At 45.2% G+C, this 20,219-nt stretch overlaps 1 protein-coding gene across 2 annotated transcripts in view; it reads right to left on the bottom strand.

Moving 5' to 3' along the window:
* GPS1 (G protein pathway suppressor 1) overlaps positions 1 to 20,219 on the bottom strand; it is a 31,004-nt gene that overhangs the window by 9,488 nt on the left and 1,297 nt on the right. Inside the window, exons 2-8 of one of the 2 annotated variants that reach the window (XM_073684149.1) lie at positions 15,995 to 16,153; positions 15,758 to 15,850; positions 15,277 to 15,458; positions 14,812 to 14,976; positions 14,245 to 14,380; positions 14,022 to 14,099; positions 12,176 to 12,236 (exon numbers count right to left, since the gene is read on the bottom strand). In XM_073684149.1, coding sequence (XP_073540250.1) covers positions 12,176 to 12,236; positions 14,022 to 14,099; positions 14,245 to 14,380; positions 14,812 to 14,976; positions 15,277 to 15,458; positions 15,758 to 15,850; positions 15,995 to 16,153 — 874 coding nt within the window. The remainder of the gene's footprint in view (positions 1 to 12,175; positions 12,237 to 14,021; positions 14,100 to 14,244; positions 14,381 to 14,811; positions 14,977 to 15,276; positions 15,459 to 15,757; positions 15,851 to 15,994; positions 16,154 to 20,219) is intronic. The other variant, XM_073684151.1, reaches the window with a different exon arrangement.

The following is a 20,219-nucleotide window of genomic DNA, read 5'->3' as shown; positions in this document are numbered from 1 at the left end:
TGCCTGTCCGCTGGTGGGTCGAGCGAGCCCCCCTGTGGTGGAGGCAGCTCTAAGCTTTTTAATTTAAATTGTCCCTCTAATTTGAATGAATACACTTTAAATCCATTTACAAGGATCTATTGGAGGGCAAGTCTCATGCCAGCAGCCGCGTAATTCCAGCTCCAGTAGCGTCCACTAAAGCTGCTGCAGTTAAAAAGCTTTTATAAGGATCGAGCTCGGCTGTCCACCGCAAGGCATCCTACTGCCAGTCCCAGCCCCTATGCCTTGGGGTGCCTCCTGATGCTCTTCACTGAGTATCCCGTGGTCCCGAAGCATTTCCTTTGAAAAAATTAAGTGTCCAAACTACAGGTGGTGTAGCTTGCTTAACAACCGGGATAATCCGCTGACTAGCAGACACTGCTACTAGGCACAAAGTATTTCCTGGGCTAGATGCAGTTAAAAATTTGTAATTAGATACTCTCGTTGGATGCTGAGAAAGCATTCCATAGAGTCTCCTGGCACGCCATATATGATTCTCTTAAAAAGCTTGGAGTAGGGGTCTAGGGGACCCTTTTATAGCCAAAATCACGGCCCTGTATCGCAATACGTCACCTAGGCTGAAGATAAATGGAACTGTAGCACCCTGAGGGCTCGGTTGCTACAGAGGTATTGCACCTCACCCAGAGGTGTGATATCTCACTCTCAGGTAAGGATGGAGTGTGGATCAGGACCCGACACCTGCATGCATTACACCACATTGCCGTGGGGCAGGGCGACCAATATGCCCCTGAGATGGGCACGACAGTCCCTGTCCCTGGCTGGAGTGGGGGGAGGGAACACTGAGGAAGGGGAACCCTGTAGTGCAGGAGCAGGGAGGAAACAGTTCCTGGGTGCATTGAGAAGGGAGTATAAAAGGTGGGCACCATCTTAGTTCAGTGCAGAGAAGTCTGAGCAGAAGTGACAGGGAGCAGGGGCTCTGCATGAGCTCTGCTCCGGAGGCGGGCCTAGTAACAGAGGCCCAGGCCTGGAAGAGGGAGAAGGAAGGAAGAGGAGCGGAGAAGGCTCCAGGAACGAGGAACGAAGGGATCCCAGGGGTGCGGACGGGCGAGTCGCAACCGCACGCCCGAATCCACCTTCGTGGATGGGTCAGGCCAAAGGGGGAGACTGGTCCCCGAAACTAGTGGAGGCAGGAAACGACCCTCAGCTAGAAACCGGAGGCTGTGACATTTTATGTGGCGCAGCCCCTCGCTACACCCGCTAGGAAGGCACCACATAGGGTCAGGGAAACTGGCGCCAAGTTTACCAAGAGGAGGCCCGAGGCAGCCGGACAGAAGGGTTGGTAAGAAAGGCCAGACAAAGGACACACAAAGGGGGTCCTGTGAAGCGCTCCAAAGTTATCTGGGAGTTGTCTGAGCCCCTCACCTGGTGAGCACAGTACGACGTGGGCAGCCGTTACCTGCAGACGTGGTCTGGATAATAAGAACTGTGAGTAAAGGCCCTGGACTGCATCACTGACTCCGTGTCGTTACTGCTGCTGCCCTGCACCATCACCCCCATCCTCCGCATACACTGCCCTGAGGCTATACTCCTCCCGTGGGGAGTTATGCTACACTCTGCTGCACCCACAACACCAGCCTCAGCGGTCTGCCCTGCAGCGGCGGTTCACTCTGACCGCAATCCACGGGTGGCGTAGTCGGATATTTAAACATCAAAACCACATAAATAGTTCCGCCACTGGTTTGACCGCCCTGAGCCACGGAACCGGGTCGCCGCCACGGAGACTACAACCACCAGCATCCACCAAAAAGGGTCCGGCTCCGGGTGTCCCAAGGCCCAGGGGGTGCATCAGAACATTTTCATCACCTTTCACAATAACCAATGGGACAAGGCAGGGATGTCCTCTGTCCCCTCTCTTATACATCCTAGTGACGGAGCACCTGCTCTCATCAATTCGCCATAACCCCAATATTAGGTGGATTGAGGTGGGAGGCACCGAGTACAAGTGCTCTCTATTTGCTGATGATGTCCTAGTATATATCACTCAATCACATATATCCATCCATGCTGTTATGGCTGAAATAGATCACTTTGTTACATGGTCAAATTTTAAAATCAATGCAGCGAAGTCTGAGGCCCTCGATGTCTCCCTCCCCAAATCCATACAGGATTCCATCCAGTCCAACTTTCCCTTTGCCTGGCCCTCACAGGGTATCAAATACTTAGGAATTCCTATTCATAGAGACCTCTCCCATCTATGTTATCTTAATTTTGGGCCCTTGATTGAACAACTCCATACAGACCACGGTTGGCAAGTTAGAACTGTAAGATTCACTACGTGAACCACTGGTGTTTTGTGGAAAAGCACATGTACACTGTGTTCCAAATTATTATGCAAAAAGTGTTTAGGAGTGATAAGGGAAGAATTTGTTTGTTTGTCAGTTAAACTCATTGATGGTGATGTGTGTCAGGGCTCTTTATATCACTGTAAGCAATTGCAGACACCTGTGCTAATTAGTTTGGCAGGTGTGAAAATGAAAGGCAAGACTACTTAAGAAGGCTGTCTCACATTATTAAGCAGCCTACATTTTCTGCCAAAATGGGAAAGAAAAAGGATGTGTCGGCTGCTGAGAAGCAACAAATTGTGGAGTGTTTAGGTCAAGGCATGACTACAATCAACATTGTGCGATGATCAGGATGAAGTGTCTTGGCAATCAAAAAGTATGTAGCTGATTCACAGTACACACGTGTGCGTGCTGATAAGGGCAAATTGAGGACTCTTTCCTACAGGCAATTACGTCAGGTTAAAAGAGCAGCGGCAAAAAAGCCTTGTCATAGCAGCAGACAAGTTTTTGAAGCTGCTGGTGCCTCCAACGTCCCCCGAACAACAAGATGCAGGGTCCTTCAGAGGTTTGCAGCTGTGCATACGCCATCCTGTCGACCTCCTCTATCCACTTCACACAAGCAGAAACGGCTCCAGTGGGCCAAACATTACATGAAGACTGATTTCAAAACTGTTTTGTTCACGGATGAGTGCCGTGCAGCGCTCGATGGTCCAGATGGATGGAGTGGAGGATGGCTGGTTGATGGGACACCCCACGCAAACACGGCTACAGCGCCAACAAGGAGGAGGTGGAGTAATGTTTTGGGCTGGAATCATGGGGAGAGAGATTGTCGGCCCCTTTAATATCCCTGAAGGGGTAAAGATGAACTCCATAATGTATGTGGAGTTTCTCAAACAGCACTTCCGGCCATGGTTCAAGAAGAACCACCGTGTATTCCACAGCAAGATCATTTTTATGCATGATAATGCACCATCTCATGCTGCACATAAAACATCTGCATCTCTGGCTGATATGGGCATAAAAGGGGACAAACTTATGGTGTGACCCCCATGCTCCCCTGACCTCTACCCCATTCAGAACCTCTGGAGCATCATCAAAAGGAGTGTCTATGATGGCGGGAGGCAGTTCACATCTAAGCAACAGCTCTGGGAGGGTATTCTGTCCTCATGCAAAACAATTGAAGCAGAAACCATCCAAAACCTGACACATTCAATGGACGAGAGAGTTCAGAAGCTCCTTTCGAACAAGGGGTCCTATGTGAAAATGTAACATCACCTAGAATAAAGTTTTGAGTTGAAAACGGTTTGATTTCAGTTTCTAATAACCTGCTAATGCTTATAATTTCAAAAATGACCATTTTTTTGGTCTTTATTAAAATGAAAAGGTTGATCGAAAAGTTTGGGGGATCTAAGAGTGTGGCAACCCAGTAGTCAGGATTACTTCGAATTCTGACAATATGAGGGTCATGTTGCAGGTAGTGCAGCAAGAAGGCACTCATGTGTCTTGCGCATCTCGGAGCCCCAAAATTATTTTCCGGGCTAGATGCAGCTAAAAATTATTATTAATTTTAAATCTGGTGGAGCTTAGTATAGATGGCCTAATAGAATCAGTACAGCACACTGCTACAAAGCCCAAATTATTTTCCAGCCAAGATACAGATAAACATGATTAGTAATTTGAAAGCTTAAAACGGTTGGTGAGGTGATTTTAACCAATCATCAAGCTTTCACTCTCCCCAGGATGACACAGGGGTAGAAAAGTCGTTTCGGATCCATGATTTGTTCATCTTTATGAACGTGAGTCTGTCTACATTATCAGTGGAGAGCCGCGTGCGCTTATCTGTCAGCACACCACCAGCAGCTCTGAACACACGTTCAGACAGAACGCTGGCTGCGGGGCATGACAAGATCTCCAAGGCGTAAGTGGCTAGCTCCGGCCATTTATCCAGATTGGAAGCCCAAAAAGAGCAAGGGTCCAGTGACACAGTCATGGCTTCAATGTTTACTTGGAGATACTCCTGTACCATCGTCTCTAGGCGTTGACTATGTGTCAGACTTCTTGTCTCCTGTGGCCTTGCAAAGGATGGGCTAAAAAAGTGGTGAAATGATTCCGCAAAATTGATGTTACAAGCAGATACTGTGGTTCTGTTACGGTTTGAGTGCTGAACACTCGAAGGTCCCACGGTTGGCAAGTTGGAACTGTGAGATTCACTACGTGCACCACTGGTGTTTTGTGGAAAAGCACATGTAAGATTCTGCAACAGTCTCTGCTGATACTCCTGCATGCGTGCATCCCTTTCTATGGCAGGAATAATTTCTGCAAATTTACTTTTGTACCGGGGATCTATCAGTGTGGCAACCCAGTAGTCACGATTATTTCTAATTCTCACAATTCGAGGGTCATGTTGCAGGTAGTGCAGCAAGAAGGCACTCATGTGTGTTGCGCATCCAGGAGCACCAAGTCCCTGTTGTGTTGGTGGCGAGGTAACAATCATGCTTCCTTCCTCTGTCCTCTCCCCCCAACCTCGCACAACAGAAATGTGATCAAGGTCTCCCTCATCTGATGAGTCTTCCATCAGTTCGTCCTCCACTTCTTCCTGGGCTCCTGCACCTTCCTCACTAGTTTGGCTGCTACCATGCGCCCTGGTAAAACCATCTCCCCCACCCTCACATGCCTGCCGCCTTGGTGCTGCTGACCGTCTGGACCTTGCAGATGTTAGCCCTTCCACATACAACTCCTCCTCCTCTACTTCCTCCACCTCCTCTTGTGCCACCACCTGACTCCGAATTCTGTTTAACATGTGCTCCAGCATGTAAATCACCGGAATAGTCATGCTGATAATGGCATCGTCAGCACTAAACATCTTCGTCGCCATTTCAAAACTGTGCAGAAGGGTGCATAGGTCCCTGATCTGAGACCACTCCTCCAGCGTGATTTGCCCCACCCCTGGATCTCGTTGACCCAGGCTATACGTCAGAACGTATTGCACCAGGGCTTGTTGGTGCTGCCACAGTCGCTGCAACATGTGCAGAGTTGAATTCCACCGGGTAGGCACATCGCATTTTAGCCGGTGAAGTGGCAGGCCCAACGACTTCTGTAGAGATGTAAGTCGCTGAGCTGCGGGATGCGAACGGCGGAAGTGAGCACACAGCGACCGTGCCCTCTGCAGAAGGCCATCTAGTCTGGGATAGTGGGCTAAAAATTGCTGGACAACCAGGTTCAACACGTGAGCCATACAAGGCACGTGTGTGACATTGCCCCGGCGAAGGGCCGCACCCAGGTTTGCAGCATTGTCGCACACGGCCTTCCCTGGTTTCAGGTCCAGTGGAGACAACCATTCATGAAACTGGTTCTCCAGAGCTGACCACAACTCCTCAGCTGTGTGACTCACATTTCCCAGACATTTCAAAGTAAAAACCGCCTGATGACGTTGAGCCCTACTGCCAGCATAGTAAGGAGGTGTGCAGGATCCCTTCTGCGCAGTTAGAAAGCTTGTGGCATGACCAGACAGGCTTTGGATGCAGGTGGAAGACCGAGAGGAGGTTGAGGAGGCAGAAGCAGTGGAGGAAAAATGACATAAAGAGGATTGACGCACAACTCGTGGGGACGGCAAGACTTGGACAGCAGCCCCTTGTCCTGCTGTCACCATAGTTACCCAGTGCCCAGTCAACGACATGTAACGCCCCTGTCCATGCCTACTCGTCCAAGTGTCTGTGGTGAAATGCACCCTGTCACACACAGAGTTTCTCAAAGAAGCAGTGATGTTGTGTGCGACATGCTGGTGGAGCGCAGGCACACCTTTCTTTGAGAAGTAGTGCCGACTGGGCATCTGGTACTGGGGCACTGCGACGGACATAAGGTCTCGAAAATCCTCTGTGTCCACCAGGCGGAAAGGCAGCATTTCTGTAGCCAAGAGCTTGCAGATGGTGAAATTCAACCTCTTAGCTTTCTCATGGCTAGGAGGAAATGGTCTTTTACTTGTCCACATCTGAGGGACCGAGGGCTGGCTATTGTGCTTAGACGGGGTTGATAAGGGTGTCCCCGGCAAACTGCCGGTCTGTGAGGAAGATGCAGGCGGACATGTTAGGTTGCCTTGATCCAAAGGTGGTGCCATCGATGTCGGACAGCGCTCAACACCAGCTGGTGTTACCACCTCCAAAGAAAATGATGACCTGCCAATCACGCTGGCTGTTGCGGGTAAAGAGGTGGCAGGTCTGCGCCCCAAAACAGGTGTGACTGCTGTCCCCCCAGTCACAGAGGATGAAGAGGCCGCGGATGTACAAGATATGGCAGACGGTGGTTGGCCCGGCCGGCTAGGCCGCATTGTAGCACAGTGAGCTTCCCACTGCAACTTATGCTTCATGTCCATGTGCCGGTTCATGCATGAAGTACTCAAACTATGTATTTTTTGGCCTCTACTTAGCTTTTGCTGACAAATGTTACAGATAACACGAGTTGGGTCATCTTTATCGATCTGAAAAAATGCCCAGGCTATGCAAGGCTTAGCACCCATGCGACCTGAAGAGCCACCACGACTTGTGGTGAGAGGCAGAGTTGTGTTTGAGGATGCAGTTGTTGACGTGCTTCCAGTACTACGTCTGTCCAGGAAGGCGCAACCTGACCTCGTCGTCACTAGCATCTTCCTCCACCTCCTCTGCTGACCTCATCTCTTGGCTGACTGTGGGTTGACAGTAAGTGGGATCTCCAACCTCATCATCATCACCCTGTGCGTTATCACACCCGTCGTCCTCAGAGCCAACCTGTTCCTGCCCTGACAAAAAACTAAAGTTGTCGCTCCAATCAGGTATTTGAGTCTTATCATCGTCTTCCTCATTGTCTCCACCAACAGGAGTTACAGTTTGGGAATGAGGGTCTACATTATGGTCAGAACCTTCTGCGTCTGGTCCTGGATCCAACTCATAAAGATTCTGGGCATCAGTGCAGATCATTTCCTCGTCTGGATTCACAGAACGGCTGGAGTCGACCTCTGATTCCCAGGCTATAGTATGAGTAAACAGCTCTGCAGACTCAACCATCTGTTCTACCCCATACTCAGACGGGCAGCTGGAGATTTGGGAGCTGTGAGGAAGCAAGTGCGATTGGGGTGACACCTTTGAGGACTGGAGTATTTGTGATGTTGAAGTTGATGTGGAGGAGAGCCCACTTAAAGGAGCACTTGATATCCGTTGAAGCACCTGCTGTTTTTGTGCCTCATCTGGAATTTGTAGCGATTGGCGTGGCCGTAAGAAAGGGATCTTATCACATTGTCCGCTAAAAGAAGTAGACATTTTAGTTTGGCTGGAAGATGGTCTTTCTTCTGCAGATGTTACTGTTGCTTTAACACCTACCCCACGGACACAACCTTTTTTCCCCTTCCCAACACGCCTATTCCCCTTTCCACCAGCAGCAGGCCTTTTTCCACTCATTTTGGTGGTTAACTAATTCACAACTCTGGAGTTGTTTGCACAAAAAAACAATGGATGGGAACCGAGCAGAGCTGAGTGGCCAAACTGTGGTATTAGGCCAAAACTATTGGCTGGGTTAGATGCAGAAAAAAATTATATTCAATTTGCAACCTGATGGAGGTCAGTATAGATGGACTAATAGAACAAGTCCCACACACAGCTAGAAGCCCAAATATTTTTTCAGAGGTAGATGCAGAAAAAAATTATATTCAATTTGCAACCTGATGGAGGTCAGTATAGATGGACTAATAGAATGATGCTATGCCCAAAAGATTTTACTTCACTAGGTGCAGTAAAAAAATTGGTATTCTATACGCAGGTGGTATATCTTGCAACACAGATAGGCTACTCCACTGACTAACACACTCTGCAATAGGCCAAAAAGGATTAGCTTTGCTAGATTCAGCCAAATGCTGTGAAAAAAACTTGCACAGCACTGGCACAGACCTGCCTGGCAAAAACTGATAGGAACTGATGTAACTTAGTCCTGAAAAGGACTGCAATTACAATTAGTCTTTACTCCCACAATCTATCTATTTAAGAGCACAGACCTGCCTGATAAAAGTCGTAGGAAATGCTGTAACCTAGTCCTTAAAAGGACTGCAATCACAACTATTCCCTACTCCCAAGCTATCTGTAGATTTGTGCGAAAATTGGCTTGAAATTAACAAGGTATAGCGCACACAGCAACAGCGGTGCCGTCTAACACGCAGCTGCAGCAGTGAGAAAATGGTGGCGACGGGGAAAATGGCTGGGTCTTATAGGGCAAGGACATGTGACATACACTGCCAATGACACATGCCCTTGCTTGTGTGAAAAAAAGCACTTCGCTCCGTGTGTGCGCTGCTGATAGGCTGACAGACTGCACCTCCCCACTGCAAATGCGGGAAAGAGAAAAAAAAATGGAGATCTTCATTATTCCTGCAGAGATCCATCCCCTGCCCCTCCCCCCACCCCGCTGTACACTCAAACTGCGTATTAACATTAATTTTCATCATTACTGAGAAAAAATCCAGTTATGATTTTGGTGCACGAACAGTTGTCGAACATAACCTCGAACAGCCGAATTTCTCTCAAATCGTTCGTGTTCGCCGAACGGCTCGAACACCGCCCAAAACAGCTCGAATTTGAGATTGGCGAACAGTTCGAGTCGAACAACGCTCATCTCAAGTTGTAAGGATTTACATTATTGTCCTAAATGGAGTTATGGGTTCCACAGATCAAAGGCTGGGGGCACTGGATCACTGCCTTCACCCTCCGCTGTGAGCAGGTAATTTAAGCAGGTTATTTGACGGACAGCAGACATGGGGTGTGTACGAATAGTAATTAACAAGTAGCTAACAGTTGATGGAAGGGCAAACTTCGACTGTGTACATCCTCATTACCAAAGAGGTGCTCATCAGTGCAAGGTGAAGATATTTGCCCCTAAGGCAGACAGTAGAACTCCATATCAGAGACCTCACACGGCAATGGAAGTACGATATTTCTACACAATATCTAAAAAAAAAATTCAGAGTTTGACACAATCGATGGATATACCCATGATTGGAGAGCATATTCGGATCTGTGGCTAAAGTTGCAAAAGGTTTGGTAGCTGGCAACCCACAGGAACGCAATAGCTCCCTGAATTATGCATATATAATATTCATGCATGCTTGAAGGATGTTTGGCAAGATTATGATTATGGCTGTATTGTTTCTCTAGAAGGAAAATATGACCAAAAGCAGAAATATGGCCTAAAACTAGATTAGAATCAAATCTAATCAGCAGTACTCCTCTTACCACAGCTGAGGAAGGAATGATGGGTCTGGTTGACCCCTTTATAACATGTCATCTACCGAATATCCGTGTCAGACCCCAGGATAAGCAATAAGTATTGCAGATCTGTCCATATTTCATGCGGTGTTCTACTCCACAATCTCTCAATGATCCAATTCGTAAGACGTATCTGTATTTTAGCCCTTTTATTTTATACGGTTTTTACTTTTATGTATTTTTATTATTTCCTCTCTTGTAACCTTTTTAAGCACGGTCCTTTTTTACATATTAAATCTAAAATTTTAGTTTGTTCCTTGCTGCTTTAAAAGTACCCACAAACCCTGGAGAGGGAGAGTATAGCTTGGTTGTGTTACCCTGTGAATGCCAGTGTGCAAGAAGCATACCTATCAGGTGCTTGGGAAAGCTGTGTGGCCCAGTGCAGGTGTCCCGCTGGCCTATCAAAAAGGGTAGCAGTGAAAAGTATGGTGTAGGAGTGAGAACTGGCTTTGGGGTGCGCTTAGCCTATTCTCAGCTAATTGCGATGGACGAGTGAGTGTGGGAAGCTGAACCCCCCTTTACGGTAGCATTCATGGCACGTGTATCATGAGCGAGTGCTCATGACAAATTGGTGTTAGCGGTAGTGCTGTTCATGACAATCATGTTACAACATATAAGTAATCCAGAGACGGCAGATGATGGGGTGGATGAGGTTTGGGGGGGGGGTGGGGGGAGAGAGAATCAGGCCTCTGAACTATCATCAATTTATCATAAAACTTTTTCAACTTGCTAACACAATACCAAACTTTTTCTTTCTTTATGCTCCATACTAACAGACATGCTTCAACAGCTAAGTCCACATTCTGCAAGTAGAATTTCATTTCAAGCCTTCAGGAGGGTAAGATCTAAGCGATAAGATGTACTGGAGAGACAGGATTTGCAGCATTTAATGAGATAGCCAAGTAGTGTCGCTATCTTGTAGAGATAAAAAGAAGGAGGGCCAGGAGACGAGAACAATAGCTAGCATAGTCCAGCGCTTTTCATCATTATTGTGGCATTCATACAAGTGTTAAAGAAGGAATTCTACTGTCACAACAAGGAAACAATTTCTCAGTGCAATCAGAGACCCAGATTCACAACAATGGACTCAAATAACAGGGTTATTGGAGGTGTCCTCCAACGGTATGCGCCACAATTATTATAATATTACTATCAACTGGGATCGCTTTTATATCATTATTTTCTTAAAATGTTACCTAAACATTCCCAAAATTCATCTCATACATAATCAATAATATCTCGGTAGACAAAGCTCCCCCATTTTTTATAGCTAAGTTCCGTAATCAGGTTCATGTGCTAAAAGACAGAGCAGAAAATAGCTCACATTGGAGCCTGCTGGTGGCCATGGCATTACACATGGGTGTACTGACTACTATGGGTCTAAGAAGAAATGTTTCTCCTTGTGGACAGTGTCAAGCAATATAAGGGGACCTATAGGCCATGTAATGCTCCTCTTGGAATTTAAATATACAAATATCTTCTTCAGAAGGAGGAAGACTTGATCTCTGGCGCCACCTATTGGATGCAGCAATCCTAAAAGTCAATATCGACCCATTAACCAGCCTTGCCACATGACTTAAAATAAGAAACCAAACCAGAAACTCCATTTGCAGACATGTTTCGGGGTGTTGCCTCAGTGCAAAAGCAGGAGATCTGACTTAGCTAGGTGAGAGGATTCTGATTGGAGGTCCAAGGGGGAACATTTCTCATTGTGGAGAGTGCCAAACTGGAGTAAGGAGACATATAGGCCATGCAATACTCCTTGACCACCGTGTAATGCTTCACTCCCCAAAGCATGACTGCTTTTATCACAATGCAGGTATCTGGTAAAGCAGGACCTGAATTAATTAATGACGTTATAAGAGAGGACAAACTGTCCACATAAACCAGGATCAAGTTAAAGGTAGAAGGTCCATGATTAATAGATCTCTTGGCACATCTGTGAGTAAATACCGGTGTTCACCAAGTAATAGATTTGCAGAACCTTTGTATAACAGTGGCCACATCAGTAGTCTGTGGCTGCTAGACCAGAGCTCTTCGAACCTATTGCCATCAGCCAGCATCCCCGTTGCTTCTTCTGATTAGTAGGCGTAACGATGATGACGTGCTGGGCATATTAATCAGAAAAGGAGGCAGGGATGCCAGCAGCTAGGAGGAGGTTTGAACGGCTCTGGTACAGCAGACATGGACTAGGGACTAGTCCTCTTTTACTACTCCTGGAAAAGTATGAACAAGTTGATAATGGGTTGTTACCTTTCCTGTTGTCAATGGGAGAACTCAATAGTTCATACTGCCAAGGTGAATGGTACCACCAAGTTATCGAATATATTTCCAAGCATAATAATATGGGAGAAGCACAATGCAGAGCTCTCCATCACTACTGTGGAGTTGGCAATTCATACACATATTAAATAATTAATTCATCTACTGTCAGAACAAGGAAACAATTCCACCAAAGAATCAGATTGGTGAATACATGTCAGAAGAGCGGTGAATGCTGGGAGTGTCAGCTTTGTGCTCTTTTGTCTTTAGTTGTGGGGCACTGTCCATTTATTTCATGTAGGTAATACTAACCTGCAGCACACTTTAGTTTGGTTAGCACAGACTGAGTCTGACTGTCTCTTTCTCCTCGTTGCTGAAAAATACAAAAGAAACAGGAGTCAGAGAAGTGACATGCCTGGCCTAGTCTAAACTTAAAGGGGTTGTCCATCCATGGGGACTTTATTTTATTTTAAACCTAACGCATGTAAATGGGGCAAAAAATCATTTTTGCAATTGGGTTTCATTAATAATTTTGCACCATTTCCCTTCCAGCTGCTGTATTACACTGTGTATTGATGGCTTCAGAATGAGATTACTGAGAATCTGTGGGTCAGCCTGCAAGGATTATGTAACTCTTATTGATCTTTATTGGTGACAAAGAAATCATGCTTCCCTGTATGATAATGCAGACTCCTGCTTCCATTCAGCCAGCAATGACTTTAGTGCATCTTACTATTAACCCTTTCTTCGCAGTACAACCCATAACCTTTGTTAAAAAGTACTAAACATCCCAAAACGTAGCTGCATTTAAATTAGGTGTGTGATATATTTCCTAAAGCCAAAGCATCTGTCAAGAATAGTCACTAAATGGTAATTTAACACTTTGCGCACCCGACCATGTATGTATACCGTGCATATCAGATGCACATGGATAGAGCAAACACAAGCGCTAAGTCTGCTCCACACACAGCGCATGCTGGGATCTCCGTCGTTTAACCGCTTAGATGCAACAGCCGCAGTTAAGTGATTAGATCCTTGGAGAACTACATTTTGTCACCCATCAGCCCCATCCTGCGACATGATTATAGGGTTCTGGTGGGTAGCAATGGCAGTCAGGTGCCTGCTGAAAGAGCCTGCCACAATTATCCTAATACTCCTATGACACCCAGTGCAATGTGAAAGTATTGCAGTGTATGGTACAAGCAATCAGATGAACAGAGGTCTAAAAGGGAATCTGTCAGCAGGTTTTGCTATGTAATCTGAAGACAGCATGCTGTAGGGGTTAAAACACAAATTTCAGGGATATCTCTCTCATCAAGCTTGAGGTTTTGTTTGCCCACAGTGTTTGTTTTAGCACCAGGAGCTTATCATTGCTGGGACACAGCAGCACATACATGCTAGCTCGGCACACCTCTGCTGTGATAGACGCCTCACTGTCTATGGACATTGTATATACAGAGCCTGGTGTGGGCGGGGGCAGCTTCCTCAGCTCTGCTGTATTGCTAAATCTAAAAGCTCTGATTGTGTCAGAATGGTTGCACCCAATAATCTAAGTGACACATCATTGGAATCATCTTCTCTTTGCCTACATCAGGCTGCTGTCAGATGAGGTAGCAAAAACCTTCTGACAGATTCCCTTTAAGAGGAAGCATTGCTATGCCTGCGTTGTGCACTGGGGAACAACTTAACAATATGCCATCCCTTATGAGTTGCAAAGACACATTTGAAGGCAATGTGCACCTTTGGAATCTAATTGCTTTCACAGCCCAAAATAAATATTTTCAATAAGTCCTAATAAAAATTGATTGTTTCTACAGCTCAGATGCAAACTTTGGATATGTGTGCAGAGTAATCCTGCAGCCTTATGATTCCCCACGTGTTCCCTACTTTGGCTTAACATAGGTTTGCCAGAGGACAGGTAGAAGGGAATATGACTGCAGAATCAGACTACTCAGAATGTGTTTACTGTCGGTTACCATAGAGACACATAGCCTGCATAGAAGCTGTGAGCAAAAAACAGTAGGAAATTGTGTTTCATTCATTCTAATTTTATATGCATAGAGGTTAAACTTTTTTTTTTTTAGCAAAAACGGACAGTGTCTTTAATACAATATAGAGATAGTCAAACTCTTGTTTGTATGCCGCTATAGGGGCTCACCTCAGCAATTTCTGGTGTTGACTCCGCTTTACTGACATAGCTGAGGACGTGAGACCAGTTCTGGAGGTACACGCTGACCTGTAGACGTAGAGAACAGAAGAAATGGATCAGATTGTAACCCTGGCTATAGAAGACACTAGCCAGACAAGCTCTTGGAAGGATGTCAGCATGCAGAGGAAACGTAAATGGCACAGATAGTGGTATGATGATGGCAGGTTGTCACCTTGATCACATTCAAGCACATGTTGATGACGTGCTTAGCACTGGTACAGTAGTCTCTAGCACGGGAATAGCATTTCAGTGCATTGCTTAGGTCACCACAATCCAAGTAATGATCCCCCAAATCATCATGGCCCCTCCTGGAAAAATAGGAAAGTTTCAACAAGAAAGCAGTAATACAAGCCTTACTCATTTCTGCACCGCCTACATTATAGACAAACACCGAGGCTGGGGTTTATACGGCCACTCTTGACCATGACACAGGTGACGGGGCCAGATAAGAATATATGCTGCTGATACATAGCATCTTAATGCAATTGAGAAGAGCCACATTGTGACCCCAGGTTCTGCGAATGCGACAGGCAAGTCACAAAAAGGTGAAACCAGTTAGATTCTTTTGTGAGTTGTTTGCCGCAATGTGACCCATTCACTTGCATTATGCTGTAGTGTAGCGTAACAGCGATCTTATGCCAAGCCACCGGTGTGGTGCCCAAAGTCACCGTGTGGTCCCTGCCTAACTGAAGGATGTGCTCCTTCACAGATCACATATCTATCTTTACTTAGCTAGTACCGAATGCTTTCTTTGATGGAATTCCCCTTATAGTTCTTCAGATCAGTGTCCAATTTTTCCAGTTTCAGAAGAGCTTTTTTCCGAGTTGCCTCCACCCAGGCAGTGTCCAGTGGAGGAGGGTCCAGCGAGCCCTCGGGTAAAGCATCCGGTGCATTTTGCAGTTCCCTGTAAAAATACACAATGTGAGTGCTGAAGAGATAGGAAATACTACAGGTGGATTGAGAGCAGGCAGTGACAATAAAAAGGATATACATTTAATAGGCAGAAAAGGGGTGTACAAAAACTGTAGGGGAGTCGTGAAGCAGGTGACACAAGGGGATGCTCACAGATTGAGCTTTTTTTCTATGACCAGTGAAAAGAAATATAAAACTGAAGAATACCATTTTATAAAAAGAGACAAGTGAAAAAATAAGGGAGATAGAAGGGAGGATTGGAGATTCTACAGACGATCTTTATCCTAATCACCTGGATGCCTCCGTCAGCTTCCGATGGATCTCCTCATACACGTCAACATTAAAAGTTCGCTGTACAAATGATAGAGCCATTTTTAGAGCTTCAACCCGCAGCTGAGGGCACCGATCTGCAATAAACTGCAGCCTCTCAATACGCATGAGGCCACTGTAGCTAGAAGCATACTGCTCCAGATCCTGAGGAGACAGAGAAACCCACATGAGGGGCAATTGTGGAAGTGCAGCAGAGTGAATAGTCAGCATTTTTATAAACGCCGTGCTGTGCCGATTTTGCTTCGGCTATGGTCAGTGATGCGGAGGCAATATGATTCTACAGCGCTGGCTCCTTCACTGTAGATAGATACCTAGGAGACAGCACAAACCAATGAGCGAAACCGATTAGTCTGCATTATTCTCCAATACTAGAACTATTGTGGTTTTTTATGCAAAATTGGAGGTACACTTTAAGGCTGGACAAGTTGTGAGTATACACGTACCAGGGTAGGGTTTTCCACCACGTAATTGATATCCGGGACATTCTGTTGGTCATCTTGGGGGTCAGCATCAATCTGCATGGGCTCCACAGCCCCCTGGTGGTACAATACAGAATTAGGTGATGTCAGGAGCTAGGCCATACTTCTGCTGATGTTATGTACAAATCAGCCATTGCATTGTCTATGTATGGGCACAGCTATACTGAGCTTTCTACAGGTGCTTCTGTCCCTCCCTGATACCTCAAATAGTGCGTAGTTGCATTGGCCGGTGCTCAGGATCCATTCTCCGGAGGCACCTGGCATGAAGTCATCTGTCCCTGACAAAGATGGGGAGCTGGAGCTATTCCTCAGTTGTTCCTGACTGTCTGAATTCTCCGACACTGACCCAGAGCTTACCTGCTGAAAGCAAACACAGCCGTAACATTCGTCTGCTTGTACTACTGAAGACACCATATGCTTAAAGGACAATTTCCAGGAGTCAGTGAGGGTGTAGCATTTTTTTGTGGTCCAATTATTAGTACTTTCACAGAAATCAATGAAAAAACAGTCCAAAAACACAGGTACCATTATTTTCTAAACACACTGGCTAACCGTCTCCTTGCATTTCTCAAGTCCTGTTAAAGGAATATTCCATAAAAATAACAAAAGCCACTTAAAGAGAAGCTATCATCAGAAAAGACCTACTTTTAACCCAATCCAGACATGGCTATTTTCCGGTTTTGCATTTTTCCACCCCTTCTAAGAGCCATAACTTTTTGCTGCATGTGATGCAGACGTGCTGCAGATTGCTGCCACATATCCACCCTTATGGGGCTCCAATCAAGGAAGCAACATACCCTACAGAGAGAGAAATCATCTTTGCGGCTGCTTTCTGCTTCAGCTAGTAGATAGAACCTGGACAGAGGATCCCCCTGACATTAACTCACAAGGTACTAATAAGGTTTTGAAAATGGGTTTTCACAAATAGTGACTATTGAGCTACCCAGGACAGTCTATCAAGGGAGTAACAATTGCTTATCTTACACCCAAGTGAAGCACCATCCAATTAAGTTCTTGGAGACATATAAACCATAACCTGGCTTTTAGTCTTGCTCCATCAGGGTGAGGTGCCAGGAAACAAAAGGAAGCGAAATAGGGTTGTATCTGATTAAAATTTTAAATAAAAGAAAGGTTATGCTAACCTGGTTAAGTTGTGATCTCACAACAATTACAGAGCATGTAATCCAAGGTGCTGCAGGTCCACGGGTCCTAGGATCAGATACAAACTTGAAGGAAAAAAAATGTGTATATCCCACGCTGCTGGTGAATGAAGGGCAATTCCAGGTACACACAAGAAGGGTATGTGGTTTTCTTAGTATTTTCAACGTGTTTCTGTTTTTTGTCCTTAGGAAGAAGTAAGTTACTTTGAAACGAGTTGCCAATAAGAAAACCACATACCCTTCTTGTGCATACCTGGAATTGCTCTTCATTCACCAGCACTATCCACATTTTTTCCTTCTTCAAGTTTCCATCAGGATAAAGCTGTGACCACTTGATTCTGATGACAGATAAATAGTAAAGGGTTTATCAAGATACTCCAAACTGATAATCTATCCTTACAAGCTGTTCGTACATGACTGAGAAGAGCAGTGATGCCCAGTATAGCAGCGCTGTCCCATTCAAGTAAATGGAGAACTCTGCAATACCTTGAGTCCCCCTCCTATAAATACATCCCCAGTAACTGCTTACATACCCAGATAAACAATAAAGAGCATCTCCATGAAGACCGATAACCTGCTAAATGTTATATTCAATAGTAACATATTCACTTACAATTATGTGTGGCCACAACAACTCATAAGGTTCAGCCTGTATTAGATCTTCTTGAGATAACCCCTTTCATGTATGTTCACACACATGGGATTTGCTGCAGAGCTTGTGACTGTCCCATACATCACATCGAGGCGTGCAGAAATTAATGCACATGCTGCAGACACAACCCCACACACCTGTGGAATGGATCCTTCAGTGGTAAATGATAGTCTCAGGCTAGGGCTACACAAAGACACGTGTCGCTGGACATGTTTGTGCCAGCTCACAAATGATGGACTATGGGGTCATCGGGACCCACAACGTAACTTTGACCCTGTAAACGTCAAGGAAAGTGAATTGCACACAGCCAGCCACATTGTAGACAGGTTATTTAGAGGCAGAGCTAAACTTATCATGTAACTGCAAGTCACTGACAAATCACACGTCACCATATAGCTCTAGCTTTAGTCCCCTATTCAGCAAAGCTTTTACGCCAGAATTCTGGAGTAAAAAGCTCTGAATTGAAGCAAAATTGTTATGCAATGCGAGGCTGTGCAAACATTTTGCGACCTTTAACGCCATTTTTGCCCACCTCTGAAAAAATGGACAGAGATGGGGTGAGAAAAGGGTGTGGCGACCCCCGCTCTTCAAATTGATGTGTGACGGCATTCCTTATGCCACAAATCTTAGTCCCGTCTCTAACTGGAATAGATTTATGGTGCACGTCACTTCGGACCTCGCCTCATTCATTAAAAGGTGTGTGCCTCTAAATGAATCAGGCGCCTCACATTCCACCTGTCCCCTCTTCAAGACCAGAGAGAAAGATGAATCGGGGCATTTACACTGCAAGATAATCGTAAACGAGTGTTGTTAAAAGTTACATAGGTAGAATAAAGACCTAGGTCCATCATGTTCAACCTCCCTCCCCCAATTGTATTTTGTGTCACTAAATTAACTGTAACCCACATTGTTATGTGCACTGAGGAAATCATCCAGCCCTTTTTTGAAAGCTGTTATAGTGTCGGCCATCACTACCTCGTGGTCGGCATTGCACAGTCCGACTGCTCTGACCGTAAAGAACCCTTTCCTGTTTAGCTGCAGGAATCGCCTTTCTTCTACGAGTAATGAGTGCCCGCTGGTCCTTAGTATGGTCTTTGGAAGGAATAAGTCATGGGCTAGACCTTTGTACTGACCACACACATATTTATACATGTAAATGAGATCCCCTCTGAGGCGTTGTTTTTCTAAGCTAAACAAGCCCAACTTTTCCAACTTCTCATCATATGAGAGGCCTTCCATCCCTTGTAATATTTTAGTTGCTCGCCTTTGAACTGACTCTAACTTTTGAATTTCCTTTCTAAAATGTGGAGCCCAAAACTGGATCCCATATTCTAGATGTGGCCTCACGGGGTAACAAAAGTGATTGTTTCACAATTATTTTGGCATGTAAACAGGCTGCCCACACCCTATGAACAAGCAAATTGCTGGTTCATCGGGTGAAATGATCTTCTGTGCTACATAAAAGATCATCGTTATCACTGGTGCATCATTCTGTTTAAACAGGACTCTCACTTTCCCGAGAACTATGGCAGCCTATGTGCACTCAGTGATCTAGTATAGATTGGTCAGTAATCATCGATAACATTGATATGCCATTTAAACAACTGCTGATTGATAAAATTTAGCTGATCAGCAGTCATATCATACCGCCGGTCAGATGGTTATACAGACCCTTCGTTTTTCAGTGTCTGAAACTTTTTATAGCACAATTGATTGACCAACTCTTTCCCGATATTGGACGTACTGGCATATCTAATGACAGGTCCCTGTCTTTAATGCAGGATAAGGATTTGAGCCTGAATTTTTCTGGCAGATGATGGCTGTGTGACATCCCAGAATCTGTCTCTAAAAGAATTTACAGTGCAACACCGCATCCTACCCTCAGGACACTGATGGGTTGCTATGGCAGCTGGGGTTCTGCTGAAGGCCCCCCGTGACTGCCATAACAGTGATTCTATGAAGACCTTATGAATTGTAAATGCACAGCAATATTTATATAACTACATAGACTTCTTACTGACTACAGAGTCAAATATGAAAAAAAAAAATGTAAAACTGATACTTGCAAAAGGGGCAATAAAGGGTTAAATAAAAAGATACACACTACTATATATATATATATATATATATATATATATAGTAAAGACCAAAAGTTTGGACACACCTTCTCATTTAAAGATTTTTCTGTATTTTCATGACTTTGAAAATTGTACATTCACACTGAAGGCATCAAAACTATGAATTAACATATGTGGAATTATATACTTAACAAAAAAGTGTGAAACAACTGAAAATATGTCTTATATTCTAGGTTCTTCAAAGTAGCCACCTTTTGCTTTGATGACTGCTTTGCACACTCTTGGCATTCTTACTGCCAAATCGCAGGCAGCATGAATCAAAGCTAGGCTACTCAACTGGAATCAGGTATATTTTTCTCTGAAACGCTCCGACATTTAAGAGAGGATATATTTTAAAGATCCGGTTGGCTTCTCCCAGCACTGCTAGAGGTGACTGAGAGATCTCTCACTATGACAGGTCTCTCCCAATCACTTGCTAGGAGAAGCGGACTGGGGGTGGAGAAGGACTAGACTATGGTCCCTGGCTGGACCTGTAA

This window comes from Phyllobates terribilis, unplaced genomic scaffold, assembly GCF_046119375.1.
Source record: "Phyllobates terribilis strain yellow unplaced genomic scaffold, ASM4611937v1 Scaffold_5__5_contigs__length_657084704, whole genome shotgun sequence".
Lineage (NCBI taxonomy): Eukaryota > Metazoa > Chordata > Amphibia > Anura > Dendrobatidae > Phyllobates > Phyllobates terribilis.
Note: the sequence above shows the minus strand (reverse complement) of the source record. Positions and strands in the feature narration are given on the sequence as shown.